This window comes from Aptenodytes patagonicus, chromosome 4, assembly GCF_965638725.1.
Source record: "Aptenodytes patagonicus chromosome 4, bAptPat1.pri.cur, whole genome shotgun sequence".
Classification (NCBI taxonomy): Eukaryota; Metazoa; Chordata; class Aves; order Sphenisciformes; family Spheniscidae; genus Aptenodytes; species Aptenodytes patagonicus.
Window position 1 is genome coordinate 29903735 of NC_134952.1, and position 20253 is coordinate 29923987.

A 20253-nucleotide genomic window follows, 5' to 3' on the forward strand; every position below is an offset into this window, starting at 1 on the left:
GTGCCTTTCTGTGAAGAACAGGTTACCAGACTGACTAGCACAAATGGAAGTTGAATTATTTCTTAAGGAATTGCTGCAGAGAGACTAGATTTATACCCCGACACCAACCTCACTGTCTGTTTTACTGCCTTGACTGAGAAGACTGTAGGCATAAGTGGGATTTACAGCATAATTTTCCATCATTCTGCAATGTCTCTTGTGCCAGCATGGCACAAAGACTATTTGTAAGGAAACTTTCCTTGCTGATAATATTAGAATTATCATCTATTTCTGATACCCCTGGTTACTAGACACTGCAGACACTGTACAGACAGCAGAAATTAAGAAAACTGCATTTGTGCAGTTGCATGCACCTTTTGTATGCTAGCAGTATCTCACACTTGATAAGCTTCTTCCTTTTCCAGTGATTCAGTCTCAACACCATCCTACTACTGGTCTTATCTAGCAAGCAGATTGTAAATTGACGGTCAGCTTAAAGACAGTGGAGTTATCTGAACATCTGCAACAGCCAGCTCACGGTGAGAATAATAAAAGTGGTAGCTCTGTCTATTGAAAAGGTACAGCCTGGGTGAGTTGACAAGGTCAGTAATCTGATCATCACCATTTCCCACAACAAGAGAAATATAAAGAATGTTGGAGAGAATTAATTGGTTGTCAGAAGTGTTCTTCTTAATCAACAGCTTATTCAGAAGTTGCAAATGCTGCAATCCAAGATTTCAGGATATCTCAGCTAAATTACTGCCCTTACCCACAAGTAACACCTCACCAGGCACAGATAAAGATAAGGACTTAGGTGACCTTTAGGAATTAGACAATCCCTGCTTGACTATGTAACTTCCTGCAGTCCACACTTGCCTACATTTTCATATTAAAGTCTTCAAAGTCTGCCTGAAGTTTTGCTTCTGGTCATGCTGGAATATAGCAGCTTAGCAGCTACTCATGGCAGGCTTCCCTGAATTCCATAACCTTGGTTTGCACAGCCCGTATTAGGCCCCCTTGGGAGGTCTGAGCACAGGTAACAGAGGAGTAACACAGCTCTGTTACGAATACAGATCTCCCAAAACACAGCTGCCACTAACTACTTTTGAAAGCACAGCCAAAAAGAAAAAAAAAAAAAAGAGAAAAATGGCATAAAATTGCCCTTTCTAACAGTGCAGTGGCTACAGTGCTCCCTCAGGAAATGGGGCTGTTGAGTTCAATTCCCTCTTTAGCCTGAAGCAGTTAAAAATTAGATCTACAACTCAGTAGAGTATCACAACCAGCTGAACGTAGACGACTCCTGAATCAGAGCACACTATCCCCTGAAATCATGATATTCTGTAAAAAAGAACACAGTTCTGCTGGGCCAGATAATAGGGAGCAGGACCATCACTACACAGCCCAGTGATTAGGGCACTCGGAAGCTGCTTCTTAGTTTCTTCAAGACAAACAAATGTAAGATCCAGCTCGTTCTCCTAAAGGAATAACTCCCAATCAAGATGCACTTCTTGCAAATCCCAGGCAAAAGTGCCCAACTCCACCCAGTGTAATACAAGCTAAATGCTGACCAATGACTCCACAAAAAGTTTGTCTCAGGAGTAAAAAACCTATGTTATCAATAAACAACAAAATTGTATTTTCAAAGAATTGAGAAAACACACAGAAATAGTATTCATCATCAATTTTTTTGACTCTTCTTGTGAAGAGGAGGTGATATTGAATATTTTGGAGGTACATGAGATCTTAATCATCCCAAGCACAAGCGTATAACTGAGAGCAGAGTTACCACCACTGTTGTACAGATGCCGCAGATTTAACCCAGGAGAAACATTAAATGTGTGCCAATGAAAACAGTGGGCTTCTTACGTTCCTCTGTTTCTGTGATGAATTTTTTCTGAAGTCTATTGGCATTGTGGATACTAGCTACTTCAGGCAAATGTTCATACTAAAGGAGAACCTCAAACATTTTCTTTCTTGCCAACTCCTGAAAGCAACAATAAACCTCAGTCTTTGCATTGACAACTTACTACCACAGATTTTAAAAGGGACTGTTATATCCAAATTTGCTTTCAGTGACTGCTCAAGAAAAGAATGTTGGATTGTGAAGGACATGCTTCTCTAAACACCACGAATTGCTAGTTTCATACAATAGCAAAGTAAATATTTATAAGCAACTGAACAGCATGTTTTATTTTTCCTTCTACAGGAAAAGACCTCATGAAAAACACTAAACCTACTTAAAATCATCATCAGTTACTCAGCAAGCATAAACTTAATTTTTCCAGTTTTCCAATTTTGCCAGTTTTCCACCACTTGAACATCTACATGAGTTTTTTCCATCAATTTCTGTGGTGAATACGAAATAAAACTAGAGATAGTGCTAATTGTTCCTATATCATCAATGAGAATTTAATAAAGTGTCCTATAGGTAAACCTAAATGCATTATACCTACTCTTTATATATTCCCTGATACTGTTTCTTCTCCTCTTGCCGCAAAATATTGCAATACACAGAGAATATATGCACCAGTTTTAAGTGCTCTAGTTTGCCACCGGTATCTGCATAAACTTCAGACATGCTCTGTCCTCTCAATTCTAATAAATAATGGAATAGAGGCATAAATAATGGACTAAAGGCATAAATAATGGACTCTTCAGAGAAAAATGGGCCTGTAGAAGGAAACAGGGGTGCTACATGCTTATTCACTTGGCTCACTTCAAGCTTCCAGGTTAGTGGCCAAGGTAAGAAATGAGTCTCGCTCAACTCTCTCTGTAGTCAACAGTTTCTCTGAATCAGTCTCTAAGTCTGTAAGACTGAGGTACCTTGTAGATACACATTTATCTCCTTTTCCAAGGGAAGGGCAAGAAGACTTAGAAGCAGAATCCTTGAGGGCAGACTGAAAGAAACCAACCCTAAATGCTGGAGATTTTGGCATAAAATAGATTTAGCACAGCACGGGACCAAAACATATTCTCAATACTTGAAGAATACCGGTGCAAGTTCCCTTCCTACCACTGCTGTTAGAAAACTCAATGCAAGGAAGACTGTTTTGAATTAAATACTGTGTGCACTGTAGTTAGGAAATGTCAGTGTTTGGTTTTTAAGGCAACAAGTCATTTGCTTTTAATACAATCAGGTTTTGTATTAAACAAGATCAAGATTGTATTAATACAACCAGATTTTGTATTAAACAAGAATATAGTCAGAATACAGGATGCTTAAAAACATCAGATAATTTCTTCTGAATTTCTTCTAAATTCTAAAAAATTCTGTCCCTAATGAAATGCCATTAACCACTGCTCACCTGAGTGCCATTCTTTCAGTAATGACTGCAATAAAGGAAATACACCATGAAGTAACTCTGAGCTAATTTCAGCGCAGATTTTTAAAAAAATCCTAAGCTTATCTAGGTCTGCTGGATCAGACTCCTCACAGTTGATTTTCTGAAATCACAGAGGCAGAAAAAAGTAAGATGGAAAAAAAATACAGTGCCATCTGACTACAGAAAGACTGAAAATTCATTGGACCAAAATTCACAACTTATCTTCTGCAAGTTGTGGGGAGAATTTGATCTCATGGGTGTCATTTCAATAACATGCCTGTCATATTAAAGCACAGAAATAACAGATTACATTGAGATTTATGGGTGAAAAGCCTATGGTAGCATGCAGTTTTCCTTTTTAGACACAAAAAGTATCTAAGTTACTAGTCTATAAAACAGCCTGAATCATGGTATAAGCACTTGACAAAAATATCTCCTGCTGTTGTCACCACAAACCTAACAGATGTTCTCCCAATAAAGAAATACCATTAGGGCTAACAGCCTACTGTCAGTATCTTCTATGCATGATGGCTCTCTACAAAGAAATGTAGAAGACAACTGTTGGATCAGAAGCATCAAAATATCTTGAGCAAGCCATACACCAAAGTACTATTGTAGTGTTTATGCTGGAAAGAAGTGGAAAGAAGACAGGTACTACCATGAAACGCAGAAAGACTGTCATTAGGGGGCAGTAAACAGGTGGCCTTGTAGAAGTCCTCATAATGCCATTGAGGAATCTGCTGCCCAGCCAAGCAATAGTTCATGTGTGGAAAATATGTTAGATTATGAAAACTATCTGCAGTTCTTCCCATATCCTTGATACTGTTTCCTGTTCTAATGTTGAAGCAGTGCTCTGTTGTCAGCTCCTGTGATTTTATCAACCCTCATGATGCTGTTCTTAAAGCTCTAGATACTGGATTCACCTGACCATACCAGCCATTACAGCTTTCCTTTCCCTGTAAGGGAAGATGGTTCCCAGTTCTCATGGCTACAGAGCAAAAACTGAACATGTGAGGTGTCAATGTTTAAACACACAACAGCATATATAAAGAAATTTAAACACACTCATTCTTACAGCCTCTTTTGACCAACTCACAATATTCCAATGTCTGGGAATGAGTAACAGAAGCTGCAAATGTTCTACATTTTTTATCAGTTCTGTCCTGTTCACATGAAAATTTGGGAGTCAGCAATGCACTTCTATTTGACTACTCTATCATCCAAAAAATATAACACTATGCTTTAATAGTCACTGTAACAAGTAGAAAGTGTAAGATAAATCCTCCAAAGGTACAGGCAAAGTCACACGCTAAAAACAGGAATAGGCGAAAAGTCACTGGAAACAAGGTTTTGCATAATCTTTCATTTTCAGTGTTAGAGGAATCAGAGAGCCAAACTGAAAAGGACCAACTGAAGAATGAATATTAAGGCAGCATAAGAAATTGGATACTAAGCAGCTTTTGTCTGCAAATACAAGTAATACTCAAATTCCAGTGTACACAAATTTAAGAACAAAAGTGCCATAGTTATTCTGAAAGGAAACAGTGCAATTTAGGGGAAAAAAAACTTTTCATACAGCAAGGCAGCAAAAAAAAAAACCTTTTCATACAGCAAGGCAGCAAACATGAGAAGCATGTTATTATCACATGAACTGTTATTTGCACAATGAAACGCACTAGCTTTCCTGATAGTTCAAGTTCACTGTAATTCTGTAACTTCTCCCAGGAAATTCCATATCCTCAGACAAATTACACATTGCTGACATAATTCATTCAAAGTTCATTCTGATGACCAGACCTCCTTTCCCATCCATGAAATAAAATACTGTGATTTACCCCTATTTTAACCACTGAAATATAAACATATTGAGTCATCATACCAATCTGAAATACACAGTATCCCAGTAAGGGAGATGTCATATAAAGCTGGGCACATCTTTCCAAAAGAAATATTTGGTTGGTGCTAGATGCTATGTCCAGCCAGATTCTTTTGGCTGAAGCAGAAACACATTTAACCTTCCTGACTTAGATTTTCACTTAAAGTAAGTGGAGTGTAACTGTGTCAGTGATGTTTCTTCTGTGTACAGAAGACACAATGCGTAAAGTAAGGTGACTTTTTGCCTTTCAGACTACCACAGAGACCCATTGGCCACTTATTCCGTTCAGGTGACCTTTCAAGCTGTTATTAATCCAGCATGAGACACTGTAGTAAAAATCCAAACCTGGCATCACCAGAAGCCACCAATTCAGACTAATGAATGTTGATGTGGTATTCTTTTCTTCATTTCCGTCACACAAATCTGGGGTTCTTAACTCCTGACAAATAATTTCAGCAGTTTTGTGAGCCACTGAGACAACTTTGGAACTGAGAAATCGTGGAGATGCGCATGAGAAGCCCAGAAGACACAAGGTGACATTCAGGTATGTCTCACCCAGCTCTGTGGCAGTGCAGTTCTGATGCTGCTCCAGCTTCAGTTTGAGACAGAGCCAGCGGTTTTGTTGAGACAAAACCCAAACACAACTATGGTGTTCCAGTTATCTGTGTGTTTGAGACCCTGCACTGCTGCTGCCTGCCAAGCTGGATCTCCTTTGGAGTATGCCTACAGTGTTGTCCAAACAGCGTGACTGCAGACCCCCTCAGACATAACCCACCCCCGCTTTGAACTTTCTAGCTGAGGTACGACCAGCTATCAGAGCCACCCACACACTGCGTTCCAAATCCGTTTTTATCCAGGATGACAGATGAATGCTGTGCTGCCAGTGGTGTTACCAGTGTCCAAGTTACTATCTTACAGCGTATGCTCAGTTCAAGAGAGCTAGCTCCTGGTGCAACATCTCTTTCATAATTCATTCTTCCCTTTCTGAAGGCTTTGAGGGAGGTGGAAATAAGTTGGTCACTCAGACATAAGCACTACGGCCAGGAGATGTGGAGCTCTGAGTTTATTCTCATTTCATCTAGTTCTTTTGGGAAAGGCTCCAGTGTTTTATCTTGGCAATATAGTGATTATAAAGGCACTTTCAAAAGCATCTATTTGATACTGAAAGAAATCTAGATAAATAATGTAATAACTGGTCTCCCTGAGAAGATTTAATTTAGAAATCAGAAAGTTATTCACATACAAACTATTGACCTTGGTTCTCCGTTACAGGTGATCTATCCTTAACATCCCATGGAAAGGGGTGGAAGTGGAAAAGAAAGGATTTTCTTGGATTCCATGTATCTGATGTGATACCAATAACTGCTCTCCACCTCATTTAAAATGAGAATTAGACACACCATTTAGCCATCATATAGGGTCAGTACGATCACTCTTCAAAATTTGAATTAGAAGAGAGGGAAAAAAAGGATATTTATCATTACTAAAGAACAGCAGTATTGCCTCTTCAATAGCAATATGTTTGAATCTCTTCCTTTTTCAGAAGAAGTGCTGTTGAATAATGATTCCACTTCGGCATAAATGTTAATTGTTTGCATACTTACTTATATATTGTACATATTTAGAATTATTTATAATTTCAGTGGTGTAAACTTGCAACTACAACAATGGATGCTTCCCATATTTACAATGAAACGTTGTTGAATTTTCAAGAACATTCAGATTAAGAAATAGTTCAGCTGATGGCAAACTTACTACAATTCTAAACTCTCTCTTCTTTATTACTAACAGCTGGTGGCCAAGATGTGTGATGTTGCCATGCCTCATAAGCTGAGCAAGATTTAGTAAACATATGGAAGATAGCAAAGATTTTTCAAAAACTGAAGTGTCTATGGAAGACATTCATTTTAAGAACCAGACTATGGTTAGCATTAGCTGATGTTTCTCAATACCAGAACATGAACATCCATTCAGCCTACCTCAGCAGGCAGTGGGAAATTGTTCGGGGGAAATTAATCTTTAATTAAAGCAGAATTTATGCTTTGGGGGTTATGAGTTTTCTTTAAGTTTCTAGGGCTTGCAAAAATTACTCAAGAAAGTTTCAACAGTGCCATGCTGTTTTTCTGAACACACCCCGAGACCACTCTAATGCCTTCCTGACTACCCAGATGTTCACTGCATTGAGGTTTGCTAAGCAAGTAGAGCGGTGATGGCAAGTCTCTGGCTATACATTGCTGAGAATCACAATTCAACAGGCAGGGGAGTAACACACAGTACTCGCTTCAGGTTCCTGCTTTGCTGGGATGTCAATAAGCAGATGCCTGCACAAGAGCCATTAGCATCAGAAAGCAAAAGCTGGGAAAAAAAAATCTTAGTGGCCTAATTTGTGGCAATAAAAAGATTCTGAAAAAACATTTTGAGGGGGTGGAGGGATACAGTTAGAGGAAAACCACCTCTTAAAAGCAGCTTTCAAGCCTGGAAAACTAGAAGGGACAAAAAGAAATCCTGCCTGCCCTGTGGCTCCCATTCAGTATATCAATCACCACCTGTGTAGAAATCCCACCAGAAGCCCCATCCTGCACAGAGCAACTAGACCTCATAATTGGACATACCTTTTTTTTGTCCTATTAATGCCTCATCAGTAGGCTTAGCCTTCTGAACTTGAAGGTGGCCAGTACATCATATATGCACCATGCACATTGCTGATTATACAACTACTTAACCTATTTAAAATCAGAAGCTTTCAATGACATGAATAGGATGCTAAACTGGAATGCAAGCTAAATGAATGGCAGGAATCTTCTTGGAAGCATTCGTGCCCTTATGTTTCATGCATTTCTTATTCATTTTTCTCTAAAATGTATAGATTACAAACGTCTGCCTAGAAGAAGTTAAAATTTTGGATTTGAATGTATAATGTTAACTTTACACTACTGACTTTTTTCTGAATTGTGAATAAAAAGATACTAACCCTTGGACCAAGGATAAGAGCAGCAGCAATATTAATCAAAGGAAAGGACATGGTTTAGCATCAGAGCAAAGCTTCATCTGTTCAGCATAGCTGGATATTTATTTGTCCTCTTCCCAAAGATGAAAATGGACTTACACAATGTCTCACAGGTCAATAACCTACTACCTATAAAATTTAGAGGCGACTCATTCATTTTTCAGTAGGATACCACTTTGTTCAGAAACATGTAATCTTTGAACATTTTGCTTCAGTAGGAGAAAATAAAGAAAGAGAAGGATATTTTTTGAAACTACCAGGACATCTTGACAGAAATAACTGAATAGGTTACTAGAGATTAAACCTATTCATTATTGTCAAAGTTATGAAACAAACAGCTGATACAGAAAACTCAAGATTAAGTGGGTTAACAAGGCACTTATATTGGTGTACGTGTTTGACTATGACTTTGATATAGTATCAAAGGTTTATGGATCACATAAGGATTTGTAGGATAAAAACTTCCATCTAAGTCACTGACACAGTAACAATCTGATGAATTATTTTGTCAAAGAAGAAAAATCCTACTGTATTTATGGCTAGGACTATTCAATTTAATTGTCATCCCTAGAATGGATGCCCGTTTTTCTCCCATTCACATTTTCTTTGGAAATCTCCAAAAGTCACATAATAATCCTGTCTATGATGAGGAAAAAGCAAATGGAAACCATCTGGGTTTTTAGGCCTTCCAGACCACTATCAACACTATTCCATATACTCTGACTTTATAGGGAAAAGATGAATCGTTAATAACTTCTAAACACATTCAATCATCATTTCAGACTTCCTTTCCAGCCTTCTCTATATGCCCTACAAATTATTTAAACTTACACCTTTAAAATGGCTGAGCAGGGATAAACCAAAGCTTAAAAAAGGCATTTACTACTTAATGCTTTTGTTACATGGTTGCTACAAATCAAATAGCAAGGGGGAAAAAAAAAAGATAGCTACTTACTCTACAGTTCCTGATATTCTTTCAGATACATTATCCGTTCGGACAATATTCGTATGTGCACAGAACTAGCATCTTTCAAACAATAAGCTGTCTCTCAGCAATGTCTGTCCTTCAACACTGTGTGATGGCAAAAATGCACAGGCTGTTAAGGCAAGGTGGGCTCAGCTGTCAGTTTCTTCCTGAAGATGTGAAAATGCTGGAGGTTGGGGAAAGCCTGACAACTGTAGCATGTCCTGCTCTGTAATCTCCAGGTCCCACTGGTTCTGGGACAACTTTAACATAGGCAAAATAATCCACTCAGCAAAAGATTTGACATCGGAAGCAGGAGCAATGGAAGAAATCTCCGTGTCGCACCACTGGCCCATGGAAGGCCAGAGTACACATAACTGTGTATTACAGATATATGCTGTATTATTACATGAATGCAGAGCCGCAGGTCTGAGAGACCTGGGATGGAAAGCTCCTCAATGCTACCAGTGGTTTTATTTCCAAGAGAATGCCCTGACTGCTTTCTGAAATCTAATGAGATGAACAATACAAGGAGCACATAAGTGATTTCTTACTGCTTCATTCAGAGGTGGCAAGGGGAAAAAATGAGAGTTTCTTTTCCTAGGAAATGCTTCCTGAGTCTGAGACGCTCTCAAGTAACTTTCAGTAATATTGGAGTGACAGTATAGGCTATTTTGAAACTAGGAGCTCTTTGAAGTGACGAGCAATGGCAATTGCTCTGGGCAATTACTATTACTGTTAAAGCACTGTTAAGTTAAATCTCTCTGGTATCAAACAGATCAGATGTGGAAGATTCTAGTGCATTAGTTTTTAAAACACTAGGTTCTGTATAGGGCAGAACTGAGTGTTACAGGTTTGAGGAAGAGAAGAAGGGAAAAGACAGACTTTGACAATCACTGACCGGTCAGTCCCAAAGCACAAGCACCATCCACTGAGCACTGATCTTGAACTCTCTCTGAACTACGACGCATGAATTGGAATAGATGCAGTCTGATGCAGTCCCAAAGGAGGAAACTCATGTCTACCTTCAATTCCTTTCCCTAAGGACTGGGTGAAGATGACTTAAATGTTCAATATAGAAAATGCTTCTTTTGCAAGAAAAAGCGAGCCTTGGAATTCAGGAAGAGTAGTAGCTTACAGGAGCACCTGCAATGATGCAACCTGACATTCTTTCCCACAGGTTTACAGGAGCTGTCCCCCGTGGATTATTTTATGAGGAAAAGTTTTTAAAACTGCCTCGATTTCTGTGTCTCTGAAGAAAAGCAATATGTATTGGTTTAGCACGTATGCAAAGGCTGGGGTCCCACAGAACGCATACTGTTGTGGGAAACATGCTTCACGAAGAGGAGCAGGGCTTGAATCAAAGCATAAACTGCACCATTCCAAAGCAGCTCTGGCAGTATCTGATTTTCAGCCTCTTTTCACTTTCTACATGGCAACGCACTAAAAACTACCTTATGCTGGCAACAACACTAAGAAAAAATAGAGAATTATAAACTGTGTGGCACCCAAAGAAGCAGATGCTGCAGAGGTTCCACTCTAACGACACAGATGGTGAAAAGGAGCTGGAGGACGGCTGGATTCATTTCATCCTTTCATGATTTGGGGATCGGGGAAGAGGGACAGGGGAGCAGACAACCACAGAGGTAACACTGCCACTTTGGTCAGTTGTAAGCAGATATACTTTCCCAAGCTGATGCTATGATGAGGTGGCCACCAATTCTAGATAATTCTGCCCCTGATTACATGGACATCTGTACTGGATATAGGTGGCAAGCTGCTGGCACCTGTGAGGGGACTGCAGGGGTGGCCTCTATGAGAAGAGACCGGGGCCTGTCCTGTGCTGGACACGGCCAGTTCCAGCTGGCTCCACACCACAGGACACATCTGAGCCCATCAGCCAAGCTGGTGGTGCCTCTGTGAAAACTTATTTAAGAAAGGGCAAAAAACACCACACAGGCAGAGAAGCGAGAAATAGCAGTGCAAACACCAAGGTCAGAGGAGAAGTAGGTGCTTCATGGCAGAGCAGATATTCCCAAAAGGACTGAAGGCCATGGAGGATCCACACCGGATCAGAGGAGGAGTGAGAAGGAAGGAGCAGCAGAGAACCACAGTCCTCCCCTGTGCCGTCCTTGCCTCACTGAAGGGACTGAGTGCCACCTGTGGCGATAACAAGGGGGAGGGGAGGAGTGTGGAGTGAAGCTGAGCCTGGGAATGGGGGAATGGGGAAGTTTTCCCCGTGTTTTAATGTTTGCTTCTTTTTTTTTGTTTCTCAATACCTGAATCAATAATTAAATATTTATATTAATCAGTAATAAACTCATTTCCTCCAGTTGAGTCTGTTTTGCCCACAACAGTAATTGGTAAGCGATCTTAGAATCATAGAATCATTAAGGTTGGAAAAGACCTCTAAGATCATCGAGTCCAACCGTCAACCCAACACCACCATGCCCACTAAACCATGTCCCTAAGCACCTCATCTACACGTCTTTTAAATACTTCCAGGGATGGGGACTCAACCACTTCCCTGGGCAGCCTCTTCCAATGTTTAACCACTCTTTCAGTAAAGACATTTTTCCTCACGTCCAATCTAAACCTCCCCTGGTGCAACTTGAGGCCATTTCCTCTCGTCCTATCGCTTGTTACTTGGGAGAAGAGACCGGCCCCCACCTCGCTACAACCTCCTTTCAGGTAGTTGTAGAGAGCGATGAGGTCTCCCCTCAGCCTCCTTTTCTCCAGGCTGAACAGTCCCAGTTCCCTCAGCCGCTCCTCATCAGACTTGTTCTCCAGACCCCTCACCAGCCTCCTTGCCCTTCTCTGGACACGCTCCAGCACCTCAACGTCCTTCTTGTAGTGAGGGGCCCAAAACTGAACACAGTATTCGAGGTGCGGCCTCACCAATGCCGAGTACAGGGGCACGATCACTTCCCTACTCCTGCTGGCCACACTGTTTCTGATACAGGCCAGGATGCCATTGGCCTTCTTGGCTGCCTGGGCACACTGCCGGCTCATGTTCAGCCGGCTGTCGACCAGCACCCCCAGGTCCTTTTCCGACAGGCAGCTTTCCAGCCACTCTTCCCCAAGCCTGTAGCGCTGCATGGGGTTGTTGTGGCCGAAGTGCAGGACCCGGCACTTGGCCTTGTTGAACCTCATACAGTTGGCCTGGGCCCATCGATCCAGCCTGCCCAGGTCCCTCTGCAGAGCCTTCCTACCCTCGAGCAGATCCCCACTCCTGCCCAACTTGGTGTCGTCTGCAAACTTACTGAGAGTGCACTCGATCCCCTCGTCCAGATCATTGATAAAGATATTGAACAAGACTGGCCCCAAAACTGAGCCCTGGGGAACACCACTCGTGACTGGCCGCCAACTGGATGTAACTCCATTCACCACAACTCTCTGGGCCTGGCTGTCCAGCCAGTTTTTGACCCAGCGCAGAGTCCACCTGTCTAAGCCGTGAGCCACCAGCTTCTCGAGGAGAATGCTGTGGGAGACGGTGTCAAAGGCCTTGCTGAAGTCCAGGTAGACCACATCCACAGCCTTTCCCTCATCCACTAGGCGGGTCACCTGGTCATAGAAGGAGATCAGGTTGGTCAAGCAGGACCTGCCTCTCATGAATTCGTGCTGGCTGGGCCTGATCCCCTGATTGTCCCGCTCATGCCTTGTGAGCGCCCTCAAGATGAACCGCTCCATAATCTTCCCCGGCACCGAGCTCAGGCTGACAGGCCTGTAGTTCCCCGGATCCTCCTTCTGGCCCTTCTTGTGGATGGGCGTCACATTGGCAAGCCTCCAGTCGTCCAGGACCTCCCCCGTTAACCAGGACTGCTGATAAATGATGGAGAGCAGCTTGGTGAGCTCCTCCATCAGCTCCCTCAGCACTCTCGGGTGGATCCCATCCGGCCCCATAGACTTGTGAGCATCCAGGTGGCGTAGCAGGTCGCTGACTGCTCCCTCTTGGATTATGGGGGGTTCATCCTGCTCGCCGTCCCTGTCTTCCAGCATGGGGGGCCGAGTACCCTGAGGATAACTGGTCTGCCTGTTAAAGACTGAGGCAAAGAAGGCATTGAGTACCTCAGCCTTTTCCTCATCCTCGGTGACAATGTTCCCCCCCGCATCCAATAAAGGATGGAGATTCTCCTTGGCTCTCTTCTTGTCATTAATATATTTGTAAAAACATTTTTTGTTGTCTTTAACGACAGCGGCCAGATTGCATTCTAGCTGGGATTTTGCCTTTCTCATTTCCTCTCTGCACGACCTAACGAGATCCCTGTACTCTTCTTGAGTCGCCTGCCCCTTCTTCCACAAGTGGTAAACTCTCCTTTTTTCCCTGAGTCCCAGCAAGAGCTCCCCGTTCAGCCAGGCCGGTCGTCTTCTCTGCCCGTTCTTCTTATGGCATACGGGGACAGCCTGCTCCTGCGCCTTTAAGATTTCCTTCTTGAAGATTGTCCAGCCTTTACCTTGACCCATGAGCTTTCTCACTCTCATTCTTCCTATTTTCTCCCCCGTCCCGCAGGACAGACAGAGGGCTGTGCAGGTGTTTGGCTGCAAGCCAAGGCCACCCCACCACCACACCCAGAGAAGGCTGTGCTCCAGTGGGCACTGGGGACCTGGAACTGCAACGTGGATGCGCCAGAAGGAGAAGGCATAGCAGCACTCAGACAACACTTTGTGATATCTGCCGCTGGCTTTAACCTCCAGATATTCAGATTTCGCAGGAAGAACAACCAGAAATAACAGCATATGCAAAAATAAATATTTACAAGCATTGCTTTAAATTATAGTGGCTTGAAATGACAGCTGAGGAGAATCTATCCCTTCAGGGGAGCAGTCTTCTGCACGAGGTAGGCACGGGATGAAATCTAATTCGGACTTCAGAGGTAGCAAAATTCTCATCTCTTTTTGGAATGGCAAGCTCTTGCTCGATTGCGGTCTCATTATTATTTTTACATTTAGGATATTAAACCATTATCCCTATTTCTTTCATGTTTGCCGATTACAAAGACAAGCCGAAATTAAAAACACTACTTGGAAGGGAACTATCTGTTCCACAGCAGAACAGCAGAAATGAATTATGCTTCCATCTGACAGCTAAAAAAGGAGAAGAGAATTCACCATTGGGGCATTAAAGCGCACACCGATTTGGAGGCGGGGGGAAGCTCCCAAGGCCGCGCAGCGCCGAGGCGGCGCAGGCCGCCCCGCCGCCCGGGCCTGAGCGCTGGCGGGGGGCGCAGCCGGCCGCGCGGGAGCCCTTCGCGCGAGCGACCCTGACGCCAGGGGAGCCGTCGGCGAGAGGGCAGCGGTCAGCGCCAGGGCCGGTGCGGCACCGAGAGCCACTGGGCCCCGGCGCTAGGACCTGCCGGAGGGGCTACCCGGCTGCTCTATTTTTACTACGGTATTTTTTGCATTCAGACTTTCCACTGCAGGCGGCCCGGGTCAGGGGATCCGCTCTGCCGGGGGATCTGACAGGTCAGCCCAGCAAGAGTTATTTATAGAGGGGCGGGGGACAGCGGGAAGGGATGCGATCGGCATCATATTCTTCTGTCGCCGGGCTGCGGACTGGGAGAGGCACCCACGAACGAAGTGTCGTGTGTCCCCCCCGCGTCCCTCAGCGCAGCCGGGCAAGGCGGCTGTAGCGGGGAAACCCCAAGCGCCGCGGCGCGCCGCGCCGCCCGGCTTGACCTGCGGCCGCCAGCCCGCCCCGCGCCTCCGCCCGCTGCGCCGCCGCTCACGGCCTGGGGAGAGGGGGCAGTCCGGGCCGGCCGGAGGACACGGGAGGCTGCGACGTGAGCCAAGGAGGCAAGCCACCTAGGCAAGGCGCAGGCGCTCTTCCTTACCTCGTTTTCCCCCCATTTTCCTCACGCAGCCTCTCAGGAAGTGAGGACCCACCTCACGCACGTATTAACTCCCCCAGTTACGGATCCCAGCAAGTGGAGGGGGACTCTTATGCCCTGGCACCCAGACAGGCTCGGGACAGTTCCAGACAAAACTGCACACCCTCACATGACAAAAACTGACTGTGGAGTGTCGCTAGGAATTACAAATACAGAGGCAATGACGGTAGTCAGGCGGGAGCCTGTCTGGCCACTGTCTTCAGAGGTTGCTCCGTGTGTGAAAACCTTCTCAAGGACGATTTAAGCTTTCCTTGTCCTACTGTGACAATCCGTCACTTCACAAGGGGATATCATCCACCTTTCTCCCCTGACACTGGAGAACTGTACTTACCCAGCCTGCCATTTATGAGGTCCGTTTCTTTTTGGTAGGGAAAGAAACTGCGACAGAGTAAAAACATCAGTATTTCAAACCGTAATCAGACTTCCCCCCTCAAGCCCTGCTGCTTAGCTGCTTCATCCTGAAGGCACTTAAAAATCAGGAGGTGTCTGGCTGCCACATTTGGAAGGGCCTCGGCTGCATGTGCAAGCCTGGAACTGCCCTGCTGCAAGTGGCCTGACACCCGCCCCTGCCAAACCCTGGCTGGCATTCAGAAACAAGGCATTCATCTGGCCTTGTAAGTGCTTGCCAAGGATACCTGAGATGCTGACAGGATTCGACTCTTCCCACACAATGTAGCGGTAGCCGCCATCTTTTAAAACCGGACCACAGCAGGAGATAGTGGCATTGTGTGTAACTGCCTCACAGCGCCTGCTGTTCGGCCTGAAAGCAGATGACCTGGTATCCATGGCCTCCTGGTCCCAGTGGGGTCAAAGCCACAGCTCCCCTCTCTTAAGGAAGCGCCTGTAGTGCTTATATTGTGCCTCCTGTATTGGGATGGCCTGAATCTGCTGGGCCTCAGTGCTGCAAAGACTCACGGAGCCCAAACAGCCATTAGGCCACACCGATGGAGGCACTGTCTTCCCGCTTGTGTACAAAGGGCTTACTTTGAGTTCAGCATTTGTTGGTTACAGCAGTTGAGTAGCGGTGAAAGCAGGAGCCGCTGAGTTTCTTCGCCGGGTGTAACCATCCCAACATTCCCTTGCCTGTTCCACCTTCTCTTGGAAGGACCGTTCCCCTTCTGGTAAATGAGATTTCTGTCTGGGTGCTTATCCACCTCAGCCTCTGCATGCACTCCTCGCTTGGCCATGCAAGTAATGACAAGAAATTATGTGTCTGGCAATACAAGGACTTAGTATAACGGCAGGACAGTAATGTTCCTCAAGGGAGCAGAGTGCTAAGACCTAAACATGTCTATCAGCTTAGCAAAAAAACCCCAAAAAACTCCTACATTCAAGTAAGCCTGCATTTTTAAATAATTACTGGCACTGTTAACAGTCCTGGCTTTCATTTGTATCTGCAGACATCATCTAATACATAATTAACAGCTAAACAATAATACAGACATATTAAATTGCCCTGTGTGCACTGCACATTTTATAGAACACCTCCAATCATGACACATTTCAAACCCTTACACTTTTTTGTGATTCACTGCACACTCAAGTTATCCACCCCAGGCACACAGTCAAGTGCCAGCAAAGATTTCTGGAGAGGAATTGAATGCTTTCTTCAGCCTTCTATAGACCCAGCTCCAAAAGACTGAGGAAAAACAATGTTTTGTCCTGATGGTCCCATCAGATACTAACAGAGCACAAGCAGATTTCTCTAATCTGGGCAAGCAAGCTGTGCTGCCTGGCTCACCACCCTGAGAGCCTTCTCAGGAAAACGAGTACCGGTGGCTTCCTTAAAAATACATGCTGAGTGACGACTATATGCGAGGTTGAAGGGCCGGGCTTCCCCACGGGCAGAAAAACCCGGCTGTCAGGGTACCCCATAAATGGCTGATGGAGGAGGGAAAAAAAAGTCACAAGCATTTCCTTTCTAAAGGAGGTTTGGACATTGTTCGGGATTCCCCTGTCCCCCGGAGGAGCCCCCAGCTTCCTACAGAACCTTGATGTCCAAGACACTCAGGAGATGTCACCAGCTTTTACAGAGACACATAAACAGAATGGTTCTGTCATTCCTTGTATTCTTCCTTTACAGTTGTTTTGATTACCTCAGCGATACATTAATCCAATGCTGCCTGTGCCACAGTACCTGAGAAGCTTGTAACAGAGATCTCCAACTAAGGCATCCATTACAAAAACAAAACTAAAGAATTACAATTTAGTCCTGCTGACTGGTCCATCTTTTAGGAACACAGGAAGGGTGTATGTGGCCATATGGAAAAATCCATTCCCATATTTTTACTGCTGAAAGCTAAACCTTCCCAAGAGACCCCGTGAATGCATTAAAAGCTCTAGATATTTGATTTCACTTAAGAGTTTCACCATCTCTGCCAGACTGCTAGTAATTTAAAATAAAGGTTAATTAATTAATCGTCTGCCATGAAATGCGTCCAAGGATTCTGCATTTTAAATCAAGTGGAGCAACGATACCACCGAAGTATACTGCCGTATTTACAAACTTGTAAAACCCGCTGCCGTGCCATTTCGGTCGCATGCGGATGGGTGTGACAGCGCGGGCAGCTCCGCCGCCCTCTCTCCAGGTGCTACCGCATCAAGCTCAGCGCTCCTGCGCGCCACCTCGACGGGCCGGCGGGCCGGGAGAGGAGCCAGCCCTCCCGGCGGGCGCTCCCGCCCGCCCGCCCGCCCGCCCGCCGCGGGGCTCCGCACACGCCCCGCACAAGGAGCGGTGCCCCCCGGGCTGCCCCTCGGCCCCGCTGTTCACCTGCGGCCCCCGCCGTGCCTCCCCCTCTGACAGCGCCACCCGCACCGGGGACACCGGGAGACACCTACTGCCCGGCTAGAGGAGGGAAGGGCAGACAAGGGGGGCTGACTGCAGGTTCGCACTACCGCGTCAGCCGCCTCGAACAAGCCCCCCCTCCCGTGCAGCCTCTCCCACAAGGGTAGGCAAAGCATGCTCCTCCGCCCCCCTCATCCCTCCTCCCAGGGGGTGTGCTGGGAGACTGGGGACACCCGCGCTATCCCCTTCGGACACTTGCAACCACCCAGCTATTCTGTTTCTCCCTACAACGATTAACTGTCCCCCTCTGTGACCCTCCACGGGATGACCACCTCCCGTGGATGGTGGTGACCAGCGGTACCATCCCGTCGGACAGCCGTGGGACGGGCGGAAGGAGGCCCTCCACCCGACCCCAGGGTGCATCCTACCCCAGGGAGAAGCCAGCCCTCGCTGCTGCCGGGAGGCAGCTGCCGTGCCGGGGACGAGGTCACGATGCATCGGCTCCCCGGGAGCCCGGCCGCCGGTGGAGCTGCCACTGCCGTCCTGCCGGAGGTCAAGCCCAAACTTTCCTCTTGCAAATCTTGGCCGGACCTGTTGCCGTCGGGCTCGGCGCAACTCCTCCCCGCTCCTTCTAGTCCTAGAGCAATTGACGGGCACATCAGCCCCGTTGATCTTCCCTGCCGACTTCGTGAGAGAAGTGGGGAGAGGGCGCCGCTAAGCTCTTCGTGAAACGGTAATAACGACCGGTTGTTGACTGCGACTCACCTGCACCCTGCGCCTCTGAACTCGGCCGTCCCCGGCGCTTCTCCCGCACAGCCACGCAAGAGGGAGTTTCGCCACGGGAGCGCTCTGGGACGGCCCTCTGGAACCGCGACAGGTTCCCCGCGGGCGGTCACTTGCCCCCGGCCGACCCCCAGGCCGTGCCTCCCGGGGACACGGCACCTCCCCTGCCTGCGACGCACGGGGTCCGCTCTCGCTACGGCAGATCGCGGGGCTCGGAGCAGGGCTCTCCCCTTCTCCGCTTGCCCGAGCAACCTGCCGCTCGGCCCCGCGGCGCACGGGGATTCCCCGCCGGACCGGCGGCCGCCCTCCCTTTCTCCCGTCCGCCACCCCCGGCACCCGGCGGCGGCCGGGGGTCGCCGAGCGGCGGAGTCAGCCGCCCTCGCAAGCCCCCGGCCCCGTGGCCCCGAGGCGGCCCCACGCGCGGAGGGGAGCGCCCTCGGACTCGCCTTACCCGGTTGGCGGAGAGGACCTGCCGGTAGCGCTCCTCCTCCGCAGGCAGAGCAGCGAACTGTTGCATGGAGAGCATGCTCTGGCTGCTGCTGAACCCTCTCCACTTTGGCCGCCCCCCCCACCCTTCTCTACCTCGGTCTCTGACGAGCCGCGACCGCCCGCCTCCCGCACAGACACACTTGCGGGGCGGGGGGGCTCCGCATTTTGTCTGCTCGGCAGACTCCCCCTCCCCCCTCCTCCACCCAATAATAATAAACCTCCGGGAGAAAGCCGCCACATCCCCACCCCTTTTGCACAGAAGGCTCTACCTCTTGGGGACAAGCTGAGAGACAGCCCACTTGCTAATTTCGCCCTAAAGCCGTCCTCCAGGGAGGGCGGATGAGGTGGGCACAGCCTTTGCCCTCCCCCCGCCTCCCACCCCCCACCCCCGATAAAGAACGTCTCGTCACGCCGCGAAGGGCTTCAGGTGGCAAGACAAGCCTGAGCCAGGGAGGATGTCCGGGGCAGGAACCCGCGGAGCTCACCCCTCGCACCCCTTACCTTGGCTTGCTGGGGCTCTGCCGCGGGCGAGGCGCCGGGGCTGTCCCCGCAGCGCCCTGGGGCTGCCGGCTGCCGGCGAGCGCCCGGGCTGCCCGGATGCGCACTGGCGGCTGAAGCGATCCGAAGCCACCCCGCGGCACGGACCTACCGGCGCTCCCGGCCCGCCGAGTTGGAGCGCGGAGTTCGGAGGGGGGGGGGATGGCGAGCCCGTGCCGCGCTCCCGGGTCCATCCTTCTGCGGTTGCCGGGCGCAGGACTCGTCCGGGCGCCGGAGGATCCGCCTGCCTTCTGGCGGCTCTTTATTTTACGTTACGGTCATGCAAAGGCTTTCGTTTCGCCCCAGGGATAGGGAGTTTCGCGCCTACAGGGACTGCAACGCTTTCCTCCGTAGCACAGTGGCTTGCCTCTCCCCAACCGATCCTCCTTATCTCCAAAAAGAGGGCTGAAAGCGGCGCCGGGCGCTGCCGCCGGCACAGCAGAAGCGGAGGGGAAGGGGCTCCGGCGGGAGGAAGCTCTCCCGGAGCCGGCGACAGGTTTCTCCAGCTCCTTCCCCGCAGTGAGGCTCCGGGAGCCACGCAAGCCTGTCGCGGCCAGTCCCTCCCGTGCGAGGAAGGGCTGCGCGGGAGGACAGCGGCGGCCGGGGACGCTGCATCTGACCC

At 47.5% G+C, this 20253-nt stretch overlaps 1 protein-coding gene across 1 annotated transcript in view; it reads right to left on the bottom strand.

The window, feature by feature from the left end:
• CORIN (corin, serine peptidase) overlaps nt 1-19131 on the bottom strand; it is a 166568-nt gene extending 147437 nt beyond the window's left edge. Inside the window, exon 1 of the mRNA XM_076336202.1 lies at nt 19057-19131. Coding sequence (XP_076192317.1) covers nt 19057-19131 — 75 coding nt within the window. The remainder of the gene's footprint in view (nt 1-19056) is intronic.
• Nucleotides 19132-20253: the final 1122 nt, after the last annotated feature.